This window comes from Pogonomyrmex barbatus, unplaced genomic scaffold, assembly GCF_055798465.1.
Source record: "Pogonomyrmex barbatus isolate J1 unplaced genomic scaffold, ASM5579846v1 scaffold18, whole genome shotgun sequence".
Classification (NCBI taxonomy): Eukaryota; Metazoa; Arthropoda; class Insecta; order Hymenoptera; family Formicidae; genus Pogonomyrmex; species Pogonomyrmex barbatus.
Window position 1 is genome coordinate 4,617,753 of NW_028297114.1, and position 18,078 is coordinate 4,635,830.

Here is an 18,078-nt window from a genome sequence, read left to right on the forward strand (position 1 = left end):
AGATTAGATTGGAATTTGACCAATCCAGATAAAATTCACTCATCTCGAAATTGGTTTTCTTTTTTTTTCATTATTAGTTAAATTGCAATCAATTTCAATCTCACTCTTTAATTTGATACTGGCTTAAGGCTGATATTTTATGTTTAGTGACAAATTTTTTGAAAACATTGATTGGCTATAAAATTTAGTAAAGATTTTTTTGAGTTTCTAGAAATTTCCTATCGCGTATCACATAATTAATACTTTAAAAAATTTGTCATATATCAATATTAAAATTTAATAAAGTTGTGTATTTTTAAAATTTTATGTAATTATGTAATGCGATTATATCTTTTGCATTAAAGACAAAGCGCTCGCTTCATTCTTCATGAATATTCGCAATTATTTATTAAAACTTCTTTTATTTATTATTTCAGATTGTAACGTTAGAAGCGGGAAAATATACAATAAAAATTTTCGCAGGATATATTAAAATGGAAGTATGTTTTAATTAAATAATACTTACAATCGATAGAATCAACGTAAAATATACCAAAAATTCTCCTTTTGTTTCATTAATGAAGATCCATATACATATATAAAAATGAATCATGCATAACCAAAAACAAAAAAAGGCTATATTTATAGATATAACTGTCAAATTAATAATATATAAAAATAAATATGATTTAATTAAATTTCCTCTTCAAAACAAAAAAACAATTTTCGATATCTTATAAGTCTATTTTATCGATTGCAAAAATATTGTTCTGTTAACAAATATTTAAATATATTTTGTAAGATATGTGTGTGTGTGTGTGTGTGTGTGTGTGTGTGTGTGTGTGTGTGTGTGTTTTATATATATATATATATATATATATATATATATATACTCTTTTGATTGATATATCTTAGGAAATATTAAAAAGGCAAAAGAACAATGATAACAATTATGTATGACATTTTCATAGGTGATAGTAGATTAAAATTAAATTAAAAAAATTGTATAAATAATATATTTGTACTTTTATTATCTCCACTTTTTAAAAAGCGCATATAAAAGGTTTAATATTTTTCGTGATCTGCTAAAATAAATCCGATTATATGTGCAATTTATTGAAAAGTTCAGGTCAGATAACAGCCAAATAAATGAACATCATACATTTATAAACATTTTCCTGAATAAAATTCGACTATCACAACAATCATTACTACTTTTTTCATCTTTTTTCTCATTACTATTTTTTTCGCAATATCAATAATCGACATATAGTAATTCCTGTTCCTGTGAAATAACGATCACTCTGTCTTTATTTACTGTGCATTCGTGACGTCATGTCGGGGATGGCAGCAGAAAAGGGATGGGAAAAAAACGAGCTTGCATCAGCGTTTCGTGATTACAGTGATTTCCCGCAATTAAAGTCTGTTTAGTCCCATGGACATACAGTACATGGAACGCGTTCGCGAAACACATCTGACTGTGCAACTCAACTTACACTGCGTTTTATTTGCAACAATCTGCATTCACTGTTTTTACTTCTATGCATACAAGTACGTAACATATAAATACAAGAAGAATAATTTTAAGGATATGCCAATTAATTTGAATTACAAACGTGAAATTCCTCAAAGATTCGTAATAAACTTTGAAAAACTTTACCTTCATACAGTCGAATCATCTGCGACTATTTTTTTATAATTATTTTCAAAATTGAATTAATGAAACTAATTCAAAATTGAATTAACTATGTGTTAGACATTAAGAAATAATTTTCCTTTTTGATTGTGCAACAATACATATACTGAGTAATAAATCTATCATTTTAAAAAATCGAAAATCAATACTTCTTAATTTTTTATTTATATCAAGTTAATATTATCTATTAACTATTGTGCATGAAAAATAAAATAATGTTTTATATACATATATATGTGTATAAATAATAGATATATATTATATATCTATATAAATTCAAAAAATTATTATCTAGCCTGCCGAGTAATGCCACTTGTTCTGTTAAATACATATAATCTCTTTTTGCATTTCTTAAATTTTTTAACTTTTGACCTTAATAAATTCATAAATAATTAAAAACGATTACTTTTGATTAAAAACATTTCCTTATATAATTATAATCACATGATTTATTAATAATAATTTAATTTTATATAAAATTATTTTTATACAAACTCAAAATAACACCTTTGTCTGTACATCATCAGACGGTATTCGAAAATATTCATATTTATAGATCAGAAGACACTATATAAAATTATTTATTCAAATATGAAATGACCATTTTAATCTTCATTTTAATAAAAAACTTATGCATTATTGCTTTTTATCTTTTATTTATGCATTCGCGGGTTTATATAAAAAATTGATATCCGCAAGTCTGTTACAGTATAATTGTCATTAATATTACATCTCTTCATTGTACAAGAGAAAAATTATTTTCATCTCAATTACATAGTTACATCGATACGTTATTAATGAACTGAACACTAGATGAAATAAATATTTGACTCAAATCTATTGTATCATATTTGGCATAATGTATTTGGCAAGGATGAATTAATCTCATTAATAGCACGAAAGGTATCTGTTTGACTTCAGATCGCATATATGACGTGCGGATTATAATACACAAATTATAATATCCGGATGTTTAAACCGCGCGGAAATGTGGGATTACTGACAAAAATTCGCATCAACGTGTATCTCACGTGCGGAGTCGCAAAACAAAGGGGTATCCCCTGTTGTAACATCTGTCGTTACAGCAATTCAATGTTTTTCGCCGGTATAACGTATACGCTATTACACGCGATCAGTTGATTTATCACGGAAGATATTACAATATGTACATCCGAACGCGTTTCCATATCGAGTACAGACGCGCTTTTATCCCGCGTATGCTGTCTGCGTATTGCAGTAAAAAATTACGCGTGAAGCATAATTGAGCTATCAGCTTTACGTACGCGCGGTTATTGCGGCCCTTTTTTTTTTTTTTTTTTTTTGATAAAACAATTTTTTTGATGAAACGAAAAAAATTTTTTTTTTTTTTACAAAACGTGATTATTGATCGCAGTCTAAACGGAATAACATTCGGTGGTACGCTGCCGCCAGATACCATTACGTTATTTTCGCAATCTATTTCGAACTTCAACTAGTAGTAAAATCTGATAGATACCTCATTGAGATTTAATTGTGGCCGTTTAATCCGGAATACAGAAGTCAAAGACCGAAGAAGAATGTAATTGTAGGAGCGCCCGAGGAGTATCCACTCATTTGCAATGTGCCACATCGCACTCTGCCGGTCTATGGGAATAATAAATGAGCACCGACTATGCTGCGCAAAGCGAGCTTTACGTTTTTGTTGAAATAATCTCAGACGAGGATTTTCGACGTGACGCCGTGGTCGTAGAGTATGCGATAATGGCCCGACATGCGCGCGCGATTAATGCATTATTACGCGCTCCACCGACACCGCTTTATCCTTATCGCCGTCACGCTCCTGTTGTCATTGTCCTGTTTGGCTTTAACTACTCGTCTACTCCTAAAAGATGAAGTAGCGGCACGCTTTCAGGAGGTTTTGTCAGTTGCTCTTAAAACGATTCTTGCCGCTTGCTGAGAGAACATGAGAGTTGCCTTCATAAATTTTCGAAGAACTGTCGCGGTTACGTGGAGCCTTTAACAACAAAAGAAACTAAATGAAGTATAAAATATATATATTCAAAGCATAATAAATTATCCAAGTATAATAAAATTATATTCATTTTTCGATTTAATGTGTTCCAAGCTATTTTTGCAAAATACTTTCTCCTCATTCTTCTTCTCCTAATTAAGATTAATGAAAATAATTTTATAGTATTAGTACGTATGATAAATAAAGATTTAGTAAATTACTACGTGTACGTAAATACTGTGTGAAGATATGTATATTCAGCAATCTCAAGACTTTTGTATTCTTTTATGTCCTTCTATATGTTGTAGATTCTTTTCGATGGATTGTAGATCTGGATTTCTGTTGGAGACGTAGTCGAATCGATTTCGTCTGTTTATCCGCAGATTTCTCTCCGCGAAGATATACTTTTTCCAATTGTCACTTGACGCATCCTCAAAATTATCTTTTAATTTTCCGTCCGATACTTCCGATACCGCGGTGTACTCATTCATCTCTCTTAATGCATCTTGCAGACGACCCCCCAATCCCATATTCGTCTCTCTCAATTTTTCGTTAGCGCCTCGTAGGTCGTTCACTTTGAGCCTAAGATCGAAATTCGACTTCCTCGAGGCGGCGAGCTCGTCCTTTAAAGCTGTCCTCTCTGATTTCAATGCGTTCGATTCTTCCTTAAATATCTCGAGCTGCGACCTCAATGTCGCTTTCTCGTCCCTCAGATTCATCAACTCGAGTTTCAAAGCTTGAATCTCCTCGATCGTTCCGCTAAAGTCGGCCTTCGTTTTCTCGCTGTTCATCAGGTCGGAGTCGCGACTATCGCGCAGGATATCTGCTTTCATCTCCAGCGTCCTATTCCCGACTTGGTGCTGATCGATATCGGGCGCTACAATTCTTTCGTTATGCTCGGACATCTTCGGATTGTCGGAATAATTACGATAATTGCTTACTCCTTTTTCGTATCGGATACTCGGTGCGCTCTCGAATTTCTTCGAGATAGCACCGACGATTTCCTCATCCGCCGTCGTCATTTCCGTCGGATTTTTGGATTTATCCTCCGTACGAGCCAGCCCCGTCGTAATCTCGAAGTTTTCAGACCGCAAATTCGCCTGCTCTAATTTCAAAGCCTTATTCTCGGTTCTCAGTCTCTTTAGTTCGGCCTTTGGCTTGTCTTTGATCTCCGCTTTGTTATCACGGTCCGCGCATGTATCAGATTCTACTTTGACTTCTGTTTCGCCGTTCCTCCGCTCATCAATTTTCATCTTTATGCCTGTACACGCGATACCCAATTTCTGCTCGTTAATCTCATTATAAGCGTCGGCGAATCCCCGCTCGTGAAGCGGATGCGTATGCGTATCGATCTTTCTTAAGTAATTCTTACGATCGTTACTTTCGTCGCGCAACGCGGCCACGGCCAGCCGCAGCGCCTCATACTTCATTCGCTGGATTTTCAGTTGATTACCGAATACTCTGCACTCGTTACCGATTTCATTTATTCTCCCTCTAGCATCGTCCCTCTGCCTCCTGAGCTCGACGTTATCTCGCTCCCTCGTGTCGCAGGTAGCCTGCAGAAGAGCATTTTCCGCTTTCGCTTTGTCATTTTCGACCCTTGATTTATTCAATTCCATGGAAAAATATTCATTCTCTTCTTTCGCCTTATTCAACTGCTCTCGCAGGGCGACGTTCTCATCATTGAGCTCGTTAATACGCGTCGCCAACTCGTTCTTTTCTGTCAACAGCACTCGTACACGGTCCTCGGTCTCGATATTCCGTAGAGACAGCGTATCCAAATCGGCGACGATCCTCGAGTTCTCCGATCGCAGGCGCGCCGCATTAACGGCCGCATCTTCGAGTTCCCCTCGCGTTCTCTCCAACTCGAACTTTAAATTCTCCACGGCAGCTTCGTGCTCGCTTATCTTTCCCCGAAGGCCGTTACGCTCGGACTTAAATTTGTTAACTTGATCCTGCAACGCGGCGCACTTGTTATTGGCATCGGCCATCGACCTATCCAATAATCCTTTTTCGGATCTCAACTCCGACAACTCCTTCTCGAGTTGTTCTTTCTCGTTCTGAAGCTGTTTGACTTTATTCTCCGACGCTTTGTACCCCGCCATCACTCTCTCGTATTCTCTCAATGTTTCCTTGCCGGAGCTCGTCCGGACGTTCGATCGATACGTCAACGACTGCTCGTTAGACTTCAAATCGGAAATTTCATCCTCCGGCATGGCCCCGTCACCGGCGACTTTATCCAATGCGCACTTCAAATAGCCGATTCGCATCGCCTTGCTCAGTCTTATTTCAGGCTCATTTGACTCGGCTTTCGAGTATTCTAATTCATCCCTGAGGTTTCGTGCACAGTATTCGCCATTGTCAGGATCCTCCTCGCCGTTTCCCTTCTCTGAACTTTTCAATTTGTCCAGCCGCTCGTGTTCCTTCTGTTTCTCAAGTCCCTCAATTATACTTCTCAGTTTTACATTTTCGTCGGAAGTGATCCCAAGTTTCGTCTTCAAGTTCTCCACCTCGGCTCGCAAGACCCCTTTCAGTGCGTCCCCCTGGGTAATAATATTCTCAATTTCCTTGTCCCTCTCTCGGAGAACGTCACGCATCTTTTCCACTTCCCCTAATAACATCCCTTTGTCATCGCGGAGCTCCCGCAATTCTTTTCTCACTGCATCAATTTCAACCTTCATCAATTGCATTTCCGCGACACGCTGTTCGAAATGATCGCGTTTAAGCGACAGCTCCAATATTTCTTGTTTGCTCTTTTTTACACTCCCCCGAAGACTTTCGTTCGCCTCGCGCACGTCGACGATAATCTTTTCATATTTCTTGCGATCGCTCTCTAATGTTAATCTAATGTTTGCGCGTTCATCGCTCAGCGCGTCTATACTCTCGTTCTTCTCCGACAATTCCGATTTTAGATATATGATCAGAGCCTCCATCTGCGCGATTCTTTCGCGTAAATTCGCGCGATCGTCGAAAATTTCGAGTTCCTTTATCTTGCAACACAGTCGCTCGATCAAGTCTTCCAGTGCCTCCGTTATCTTCCCATTGGTATTTATAATTTCAGGCGAGGCCTGTTTTAGGATGGCGATCACCGCGATAGATTTCCTAACGATATCTTCGAGTTCTACAACTTTGGTCATATATCGCGTGCCGTTGACGCCGCCGATTCGGCAATATTTGTCCATCGGTTTTATCTTCAATTTTCCAATCTCGCTGTCGATTTCCTTCAACAAATCATCCAACAGCGAGGCCGTCTCCATGCATTTCCTCCCGCCCGGGAAATTCTCGCATGATCCTTTATCCATCGGCACATTTGATCGCCTAAGCTCCACCGACAGCATCCTCAGATTTACTTTCAAATTAACAACTTTCTTCATGTACTTCAAACAATCGGGCTCGCCAGCGGCGATCATCGCCTCGCGATCGCTCTTCAGATTGTTCCTCAAGTCGTTCATCAAACGCTCGACGTGTCTAACAACGTCCGGGATATCCATGGCGCTCGAACTTTCGCTATAGTTCGCATTCTCGCGAATAACTTTCAACCGGCCCATCTCCCCCATCAATTGTTCCGCAAGATTATTCAATTCGCCGATCCTCCTCCGATATTCCGCGCTATTGCCGCACTTGGATCGCAGCATGGCCCTCAATCTGTCCAGTTTGAGACGCAGGTTTTTGTTTCGGTTCTTAAACCTATACAGATTCTCGGTGACATTTACGAGCTCCTCCGATAGACCGATAACCGTCTCGACGGTTTTGCCGATCGCGTTCGCGAAAATTACTTCTATCGTCCGATCACCCCTCGCGAACTCGTCCAGCCTGTCCTGGAATTGCCTCAACGTGACGCCTGTCTCGTCCTCCTTTGGACGGAGAATTTCGTCGCTCGCGTGTTCCTTTTCGCCCGAGAATTCATTCCCGATCGTCACGATCTTATCGCCCATTTCGCGAACGGTGATACGCGCGATGTCTTCCTCGGCTTTCGTCAGCGCGCATTTCAGGCTCGTTACTTCGTTCTCTAATGCGCCGTTCGCCTGCTCCAACCGGCTAATCTCCGCTCTCTGATGTACGATCAAAGGATCGATCTGCTGGCTATCGTTCCCATTCTTGTCATCCGCACGCAGAGCCATTTTCATCCGCCAGATATTACTCTTCAGTTTCGCGCTATCTTCCCGCCAATCTCTCATCTGCCGCATCACGTTGTGCAGCTTGCGCAAGGTCGCGACAGCCATCTTGGCGATTCTCGTCTTCTCTTCAACGGCGACGTCAATCGCGATCACTGGCAGGTAATCGTCGAGATATTTGTCGCTCATTGCTGCTTCTTCAATTTTACCAGTGGTTATGTAACATTAAGTGTAGGATAATAAACTTTGCTAAAGGTTAATATTGGTGCTATTAACAATTCATATGAAAGATTTTTATACATGTATGTTTATATGTCAAATTATTTATAAATTTACCTTTCGATTTTATTTAAATTATTATTAATTTTTACAAATGTCCCGGTTGCGGTTAGCGGGACATTCTGCCGCTTATAAATTTAATACAAATGTCAATATAAATATCAATGGATATAAATATCAACGAATATTTTTTTTTATTAAAACGTATAGAAAGACAATAATTTGCAAAAATTTTCAATCAGTGTTTCAGAAGTGTTTCGTCAACTTGAAAATTTTTCCATGTCAAAACGTCATCAAATCTTTCGGAATATAAAAGAATCGATTTTTTTCGTGCACGCGATAGGAAAGCAGAAGCACAGATATCTTCACGTTTCAGAATCTGTCAATATTATATACATACAAATATTTATATTGTTATTTATCATTATACATATTTTGTAAATGCTCGTTCGTTGTTTCGTTACGCCAATTCGATTAACGAAACGGTGATTTTGCACGAGTAATGCGACGAGCAAAAAGTGGTGCGCAAAGTTTCGTGAAGTTCGTAACCTCGCGCCGCACCGTGTTTTCTTCCTTCCTTTGCAATTACCGCGCAGATTTAATTGATGACGGGCCCTCTCGATAAGTTCTCGAACAGAACCGAACTGTGGTCCAAGTGCTCTCGAAACTCTCGAAACTTAAGAAGCGTTCAGTATCGCTGCGCCGGCCCCTCAATATCGGAACACCTAATAAGACTGCTCTAACGAGGACTTTCGCCGGGCATACTGCGCTGCAATTCAATTATAGCGACCGCTTAATTATGTGGGTCGTACGTAATCGGTACTTCCGGTTTTCCGGTTTTCCGGCGCGGACGGGGAAACTCGATTAATAATACGCGGCGCCCTGACGTCTCTATTCAAAAACTGCCGAGTGAGTCGTCAGCCGCTAATCTCGCATTGGGATTCTCGAATTATGAACGAAATTCTCCGGTACAGAATCCGGACATCGTGACGACATTTGAGACATTTAATTCAGTTAATTCGGTTATTAAGCGAATCGCTGAAGATTCCACTTAAAACGCAATTTCACGAACTGAATTATCCAAAATTGAAATCTGCATTATTAATTCGAGTTATATCGATTTTGACATCGAACTCGATTAACTCGCTCGCGGGAATAATTTTAAAAATATGACTGACGTTTCGCGAGTTTTCCACGCAACCTCCGCGCATAAAAAGATTTTATCCCGGCGATGCTTCTTTTGCGAATAATGATAGCGCGTTTCATCGCCGCGGGTTATCTATGAATTGACCCGTGCCGTAAATAACTTGTTTTTCACCCCGATAATGTTAATGAAGTACAATAGGAAAGTACACTAGTGCTGAATATCAAGTAACTTTTATATTTTTTTACGCGATACGCACCATTGCAAAAGCATCGTGGTGACTGGCGAGATATTTTCAGGAATAGATTCGCGTTGTCGCCGAACGTACACCATGCAAAGAGGTTAAACCCCCAAGAGGTGGCCCTCAAAATTGTACCAGGTCATGGACGATCGATATGCACCGCCGTTTTGTTCATGCGGATGTCATGCACCGCGGCCACCGCCGAGACCAATCGAGCCGCCGCCGCACGAACCATGCTGTTGCTGCGATTACAACCCTTTCAGCGACAACTCGAAGGAATCGGAGATCTACGATCTGCCGTTCGCTCTGCGAAAACTAACGGTAATGAAGTGCCAGATGAAGAAGTGGCGCATGGAACGGCTGCAGCTCGAGAGCGAAAATAGGTCTCTGAAACAAGCTCTACGATCATTCGGTATCGATGTTCCATTTCAGCTGAACTTCTCTCCCCCCATCCCCGCCCCCGTCTTTGTTCCCTTACAAAATGAGTTTTGCAAAAAAGAGCCGTTATACGAAGAATAATTTCAGCGCAATTTTTGCTTTTTTTCGGTGCGCCGCAGGTTCTATTTATTATGTAGCGATTCAGAAATCTATTCTATTAATTTTTTTGAATTTCTGAATATTTCATGATTGATATAAATATTTCGGTTATTAAACGTTAAACGAAATCGGCGGATGAATTTAGTTATTTTATCAATTTTATTTTCGATACTTTGCAATAGTCCAAGTTTGCATAGTTTTGTCGATATGCATGGCTCACCCGTATTTTCTTATATAAAAGAGAGAGAGAATATATATATACCGAATATATTTCGACCGGTCAAATAATTTCCATATAGGTGTGAAACCCGACGGGGTATTGGGCCCTGATCCCTTGCTCGTGCATTACCGCGAGGAAAACGAAAGGCTGCAGAATGCAAATGAGGAACTAGCGGAAAAAGTTCGCAACCTCGGAGAGAGCCTCGCCGAACGAGATTGCTGCGACGATCCGTGCAAAAAAGTTAAATACGTGAGGGAGAAAATAGCTGCGCTGAGAGATCGTTTCGCCGCCGAAAAAAAACAGTACGTAATGTCTATTGACTATGAAATTTCTGATAGTCGAGTCTTTTTCTCTCTCTCTCTCTCTTCTCCTGCATACTTCCTTAATGAGCAATACTTGAATAACAAGCGGAAGGAGAATGTAAAAAAAAATGCCTGTAAAACTAACAAATTAATCGTTCGGAAATGGTCATAATGGTAAAAGCGAGCTTCTTGTTTCATATCTCGTAAAGTTGTGCGGCTTTAGAAGGAGATTAATCACAGTCCACTGGTCGCGATATTTCCGCGAAAATCATCTATCTTCGTTAAATTATGGTACGCCAATATAATTATGTGTTGATATGACCGTCGACAGAATGCGAGATACGATATCGCATCTGAAGCTGAAACTGGCGGAAGCGGAGGAGGATACTTCCTGTGCGGCATTAAATCGTTTGAGGGCGAAGCTTCGTGAGTTAATGAAAGATGGTCAGAAGGCCGATCAACAGGTGTCCGTGGTTGTCGAGAGATCAATGCAGACATCGGTGGATCTATCAAAGAGCTGCGAAGATCTGCGAACGGAGAACGAGCGCCTGCAAGCTGAGCTCATGCAAATTCGTCGTTCGATGAGAGAGATCGAGGAGGGTGTGATTCCTCCACCGGCGGACGAGGAGGAAGCAGACATGTCGGCATTGTTAAGTCAGCTTCGAAACTGCGAAACGCTTCTGGCCGAATTAAAAACGCATCTGGATGAGAAGACGGCTTATGCGGAGACACTACGAAGCGAACTCGAGCAACAGAAAGCCATCACTGCCGCGGCGACGTTAGATCTCGATCGGACGATCGTCAGGCAGGCGGTTATGATGGATGAGATAAAGAAGATCGAGGAAATAAAAGAGGAACCTGAAGAACCTGAAGAACCTGAAGAACCTGAAGAACCTGAGAAACCTGACGATAAGGCATCTCTCTTTATTTCTCCGCGTGTCTAAATGCTCGATTGCGCGTTACGCGATATGTTAAAAGTCCTGAGTTTTATACCGACACGTAGACTCGCGTTTTGTCGAAATGCTAGGGGAATGTTTATACTTGTCCAACTCTGCGGCGGTACTCACAATTGGGTGTTTGTTCGCAGATTACGGAGCTTCTTGAGAGCCTGCGGCAGTCGGAACTGGCTGTGCTGGGCATGAGTAAGTTGCAGAGCGAGATCGAAGATATGAGATCCCAACTGTATAATCTCGAGACAGAGAAAAAGGAACTTCTCAATGAGTTGGGGGAGATACGGGATGTGGTGTATCAGAAGGATAGTCAAATAGTTAAACTTAGCGACGAAAACGAATCTCTGAAGCTGCACGTCGAGACAGCGAAAGCCAAATGCGACGAATTAAAGAATAATAATGCTTTGTTAGATAGGGAAATTCGAAAAACGCGAGAAGAGCTGAAGAGAATAACGGAGGAAAATAATGAGTTGAAGAACGAGATCGATAAGTTGAACGTTGACCTGCGTCTCGGAGAAGAAAAATTTCAAGTGATGCAAAAAGAGCTAGGGGGCACGAGGGGCGATTTGCATAGTCTCGAGGCTGAAAATGAATTCTTGAAGGAGACATTGGAAAATGCTAAATTGGAGACTAACGAACTTAAAGAAGAAAACGTTGCTTTGAAAAACAATCTTGATAACATGATTAAGGAACTGGAATCTTCGAGAAAGGAAAATAATGATATTAAGGCGGAAATAGATCAATTATTATTTGAGAATAAGGATTTAAGAGATAAATTAGAGAAACAAGCAACGGAAAGGGATCGGTTAAAATCGGAAGACATTGCGTTAAAAGACGGTCTCGATAGGTTGCTACAAGAAATGGACAGATTAAAGACTGAAAACGATAAACTAAAGAACGAAAGTACTGTTGTTCAAACCGAAAAGGACAATCTGACAGCTGAAAGAGACAATTTGAAATCCGAGAATAGTTTTCTTAAGGACGACTTATCTAAGACAAATGTAGCGTTAGACGACGCAGAGAAACAATTGAACAAATTTAAACTCGACAATAGACTTCTTACAGAAGAATTGGAAAAGGCTAATGTAAATAATAACAAGCTATTCAAGGACTTCAATACTTTGCAGAGCGAAATGGCAAAGTTGAAGTCGGAGAACAGAAAATTATTACAAGAGGTGGATGATGAGAAAGAAGAACTAACAAAATTATTGTCCGAAATAGAAACTCTGAAAAAGGAGGTGGATAATACAAGTAACAAATTGACAAGGGCAAATAACGAAGTTGCAGATTTGCGGCAAGAAACAGCTGGGTTAAATAATGAACTGAAAGAGGCGAAAGTTACAAATGAACAGCTAAGGGCAGATGTTCACCGAACAGAAGCGGAGAACAAAGATATTAAGGCGGAGAGGAATAACTATAAAGACGAAAATGATAAGCTAAAGGTGAAATTAGACAAATTGACGGAACAAATAAATTTATCGACGGACGAAGTAAATATATTAAGAGGACAACTCAACGTCGCTGAGGATCGGGTTAAATTTCTCCAAGCTCAGATTGCTGGTTTACAGATCGATAAGGACAAGGTGCAGAACGAGTTCAACTCTTTGCAAAACGAGATCAACAGAGTAAAACTAGATCTAAGTGCAGAAACTACTGCTAAACGAGACATTCAGGAGGAATTAGCGGCGTTGAAGAGCGAGATGAAAAATTTGATTTCAAAGATCGATGAGATGAAGCTGCAAAATCATGCTCTAAAAGAAGAGAAAGACGTCCTCAAGAAGGAGTTGTTGAATCTGGGCGAGGAATCGTTGCGCCTAAGGGTCGCGAACGATGAGATGACGAGCGAGATTAATAATTTAAAACCGGCCATATCTGATCTTCAATCGCAATTATCTAAAGCGGAAGAAGATATTGAATATTGGAAGTTGGAAAATTTCAAGCTTAAAATGGACATAGATAAGTTATCTGTCGAGAATGAAAAGACAAAGGAAGCCTTAAATGTCTGTAAGGTAGAGATAATTATTACGTATTCCTCTTGTAACCTCTTGTGCCTTTGATAATAATCACATTGAAATTCATAGGTTGAGCATCAAGCATTAGAGAAGGAGATAACGAATCTTAGAAATGAGAAGATTAAGTTCAAGGAAGAAGTAGCAGAGCTGAAAAATCTGTTAGAAAAACTAAAGCAGTCTTCAGTCGCCGAAAAATCTGCTAAAGAAGAAGTTGTGGAGAAACTAACGAAAGCAGAGGATGAAGTCGTCGCTTTGCGAGAAGAACTTGAAATATTAAAATCCGAATTGAGTAAATTAAGAACGGAAAATGATAAGATGAGAGATAAAGAGGAAAATTTGTCGCATCAAGTATTAACATTAAAAATAAAAGTGGAAAACACGAAAGATGAAATATTAGCTTTAAGAACAGAGAATGACACATTAAAATCTGAAACAAATATATTAACAGACGAGAATAATAAGTTAAAACATAAATCAAACAAATTGATATCCGAGGTTGACGATTTGAAAATAAAAAATACGAATTTAAAAGAAGAAAGACAGAAATTCGAGGAAGAATTTGGCAAACTGAAAAGCGAGGGCGATGAACAGAAAGCTGAAATTAAAGGTCTGAAGTCTAGTCTGGTAGCCGAACAGGCATTATCAGAAAAAATTAGATTGGAATTATCTACTAGCCAATCGGAAAACGATAGATTGAGAGCAGAGTTGGAAAAGCTGCAGGAAAATTTTGGTGCGCTTGAATTAACGAACGGCAAGTTAAACAGTGAAGTGGAGGATTTAAAGAAAACGTCGATCGACGCACAGAATAAAGTAAACGCTTTGCAACATCATGTAGCCGCGTTGCTCGAAGAGAAGAAAGCACTTATGAGTGAGTTAGACGCTTTACGAGTGGAAGTGAATGAGTTAGGTAAAGAAGCTGCGTCGAATAAAGCTGCGAAGGAAGCTATTGAGAAAAAGGCGATCGTTTTGAGCGATGAATTAACGGATCTAAAAGCGGAATTGGATGGGACACGTGTAGAAAATGAGAATTTGAAGAATAAACTAAACGATGTGAATAAACAATATGCTGCATCGGCAAACGAAAATGGCACTTTGAGAACTGAAAATATTAAAATAGCAGCCGAACTCGATTCTATCAAGTTGAATTTAACAATGGCGAGGAATGACCTCGATAAGTCCGAGAATGAGAACAGCAAGTTAAAGAAAGAGATCGATGAATTGAAGACAGTACTCGGCAATGCCGAAACGAAGATTAAATTTCTGGATAGACAGCTTGTTGACTTGTCGAATGAAAAAGAGCAGTTCGAAAAGGAAGTGAACAATATGAAAGCTGAAGCTGCGACTTTAAAGGCGCGTGCTGATAACGCACGCGTCCAGCTTGATGACTTAACTAACGATTTGTACGCAGAGAAATCAGATAAGAACGCCGCCTTACAGGAATTGGCTACCTTAAAAGATACTTTGATCTATTTACAAGACGATTTGAATAGATGCCGAGCGGACAACGAACGACTAACGATCGAATTGACTACTTTGAAGGATCGATCGCTTGCTCCTCCAAGGGAAGATTTCGAAAAGTCGGAAATTGAAAACGGCAAATTGAGAGATGATTTGCCGAGAGTAAAGGCGGAGCCTGATAAAGGACGGCTGGATTTAGAAAAGTTAATGACAGAAAATAAGGAATTGCGGGATGACCTGAAAAGGGCGCAAAATGAGATCAATAAATTAAAAGAGAATATTGAAAAATTGAAAGGTGATTCTATAAAGGATGTGGACGATATCGACAGATTTCAAAATGAATTGAAGACATTGATGCTCGAGATAGACAAGGCGAGAGAGGATTTAAGACACGCGACGGAAGAGAATAATAAATTAAAAATGATCAATGAAGGTCTCGAATTAGAACTAGGTCAACTGAAAATGCAGCAAAATGAAATAAAGGTTTATCCCGAGGAAATCGATGAAAAAGTTAATGGGTCAAAAGAGCAAATCCGAAAACTGTTTGTTGAAAATAATGCGCTGAAAATTGAAAATTTAAAGCTCAAGTCCAAATTAGATCAGTGTCAAGTGGAGATAAAGCGTTTGAACGATGAAGTTAATAATTTGAATGAAAAGATCGAATTGCTGAGATCGTTTTCTCCAATCGTAGGTTTGTACACTTTCTTTCAAAACATTAGGAAAGCATTAACATTTAAGTACTCATTATTTTTTTATTACATGAATATTTAAGTCACTCAATATAATTTAGTAACGTAATGCGTTTCATTCATTTGTACTTTTAGGCGAATTTTTTTCTCACCGTTGAATTTTATCCGTCGCGTTCGTATTAAAGGAAAGACATCTTTGTAATTCCAGAGGCTGGCGTGATTAAACCGGATGAATGCGGCGACTTCGTTAAGGCGAATGAATTACTAAAGAAGCAAATTGAAAAGCAATATGACGGTAAAACTTGCATAAAAACTTTCTGTCTGTTTTGTCACTCCGACAGTTTTTATCGCGGCGCAGAAAATGCGCGGATTTGCCTATTCATGTAGACTGTAATTAGTCCGGCTAATATCTTAATAAGTTAAGCATTTCCATAAGCTTGCGACACTCGCAAACAACATTTTGCAAATTGTTATATTCCATTAATTACATGATGTTAAACCGATGTTAAAAGCCGTGTGTCAGTTTCGCAGGAAGCTAACAGTACCTAATTTTGAGATACATAGAAAGTGACACGAACAAACTCTGATTACATAATTTCTGCAAGTTGGTTCGCATTTGTTCTCGCAATACAATAGCCGTGCAACGCGTACGTGATTATATACAATTTGTGGACGGTAAAATTCCCTCGAGACCCGCGATGGCGACGACGTGGGACGACGATTTCGAAATCAAGCGCTGGACCGTACCGTCCGTCATCGAGTTATTAAAAGAATCACAAAAGCTGTCCGAGAACATTTATCTGGCGGAAATCGAAGTGCAAAATATCGATAAGTTGCTGAAACTGCTTGATGAATGCAGAAGTGATAATAAGAATTACATAAAGCAATTATCGGTACGGTCAATAAGAGATAACATTTGGTCTAGTATGCGATCCTAATTTGTCCGATGGATAATTTGAATTTTTCGATTCTTGTATATTGACGTTTGAAAATAAATCATTTTCAGGAGCTCGGTGTGGAAGTTACTAAGGTTGCAGATGTGAATAATGGCGATGAGCTTGCAGCTTTTGATCCTGAATCTTGGTTGAAGGTATGCACATGCGATGATAAGAGTTCATTTTGACGATCGCGTTCGCTTTTTTGTATCTATTAATCCGTAAGCTCACGTGACTTCTTTTGACGTAAATGGGAGTCAGTTTGATGCATGTTTAATTTATTTATATTTTACGTGTAAACAAAATTTATCATTTTTATTTATAAATAAATTTTATTTATTATTATATGATTATTGTATTGCACTTTAATTTAAAATTATTATTATTAAATAAAACGTTATTATTAAAAATTATTAATAGACATTATTTCAAGTCGGAACGTGTGTCTATATTTAAAAAATTAATACAGAAAGAAAGAAAAATTAAAGTACTATAAATTAAAAACGATTTTTTTAAAAATTAATGTAAAATATGTATACGTTCTTGCCTAGATATAATGTAACTCAAGAAATAAGATAACTGTTGAGATTTATAACTGAGATTCTCGGAATAAATTTTACTTTGTTAAACTCAAAAGTAAATAAATGACAAAAAAGGAGATACTAAAAGAGCGCATGTCGCAAATAAAAACCAAACGCAAAAATATTTATGTGTTCATGCGGATCAATTTGCATGAACACGTAAATATCTTTCATCACGCGTTTATTTATGACTTATATCTCACGCCTTTTCTAGTTACAATAAATAAATTAAAGTATACTTGTTATCAGAATAAACTCGCTTACTGATATGAAATGTTTGCATTTACCGCTTTCAGTCTTTGACGCTGACACAACTGGCCGAACTACACGATAAAATCTGTCTGTTAACTTCAAATATGGTGCAGCAAGATAGCAGTCCTGCGGTCTGCGATCGATCAGCGATTAATCGAGACGGTGGCGATCCGCTGCGGGCGGATTACGATGCTTTAAATCGACGGATCGCCGCCTTGCAGAAGCAAATAGCCGAGAAGCAGATTGAAGCGGGATGGAAGCTGCAGGAATTAAGGCGGACTCTTCGTCTCGAGCAGGCAAAACTGATTCAAATCTCCGACCGGATGAATCTCGAAAGAAGGCGCAACTTGGCACTCCACCTTACCATGGATGATTCAGCGTGAAGCTTTCTTTCCAATTATATTAACGGATATGGTAAAAGTGACGCAAGCTCTGGTTGCTGCTGGATGCAACAACAAGATAAAATATTTTTTATATTTCTTTCTTTCATGTCGATATATAAAATAAAAAGATAATACAAGAACTCGATCAATACTTGATTATGAGTAATAATGAATAATTTAGTACCTTAAAAACTAATTTGATTCGATTAATTATAAGTTCATAATTAAACGCCGGAAAGGATACCAAATAAAATAGCGCTTTTCGAAACTACTGCAGTTCTTTCAGCAGACCCTGTTCATGTCCACGTTCTCCAT

The 18,078-nt window shown here is 38.7% G+C and overlaps 2 protein-coding genes and 1 long non-coding RNA gene across 3 annotated transcripts; 1 reads left to right on the plus strand and 2 right to left on the minus strand.

The window, feature by feature from the left end:
• Positions 1-1,749: 1,749 nt before the first annotated feature.
• LOC148937005 (uncharacterized) lies at positions 1,750-17,491 on the minus strand. The gene is made up of 2 exons (XR_016138851.1): positions 17,416-17,491; positions 1,750-3,668 (listed from the first exon to the last, which is right to left on the minus strand). It is a non-coding gene; the product is annotated as an uncharacterized LOC148937005 (long non-coding RNA).
• LOC105431828 (uncharacterized) lies at positions 3,675-7,987 on the minus strand. The gene has a single exon (XM_089075200.1). The coding sequence runs from the start codon at positions 7,967-7,969 to the stop codon at positions 3,932-3,934; it is 4,038 nt and encodes a 1,345-aa protein (XP_088931326.1). The 5' UTR covers positions 7,970-7,987; the 3' UTR covers positions 3,675-3,931.
• LOC105431829 (uncharacterized) lies at positions 10,677-17,903 on the plus strand. Its single transcript, XM_089075234.1, has 7 exons — positions 10,677-11,417; positions 11,591-13,462; positions 13,535-15,614; positions 15,821-15,907; positions 16,249-16,505; positions 16,619-16,702; positions 17,425-17,903. The coding sequence occupies exons 1-7, from the start codon at positions 10,821-10,823 to the stop codon at positions 17,761-17,763; spliced, it is 5,316 nt and encodes a 1,771-aa protein (XP_088931360.1). The 5' UTR covers positions 10,677-10,820; the 3' UTR covers positions 17,764-17,903.
• The last annotated feature ends 175 nt before the right edge of the window (positions 17,904-18,078 follow it).

Bases quoted from the DNA above. Each gene is read 5' to 3' on its own strand.
- LOC105431828 (XM_089075200.1), bottom strand. From the start codon at position 7,969: ATGAGCGACAAATATCTCGACGATTACCTGCCAGTGATCGCGATTGAC.
- LOC105431829 (XM_089075234.1), top strand. From the start codon at position 10,821: ATGACCGTCGACAGAATGCGAGATACGATATCGCATCTGAAGCTGAAA. The intron at 13,463-13,534 runs GTAGAGATAATT...TGAAATTCATAG, and splicing joins AAGCCTTAAATGTCTGTAAG to GTTGAGCATCAAGCATTAGA. The intron at 15,908-16,248 runs GTAAAACTTGCA...GCAATACAATAG, and splicing joins AATTGAAAAGCAATATGACG to CCGTGCAACGCGTACGTGAT.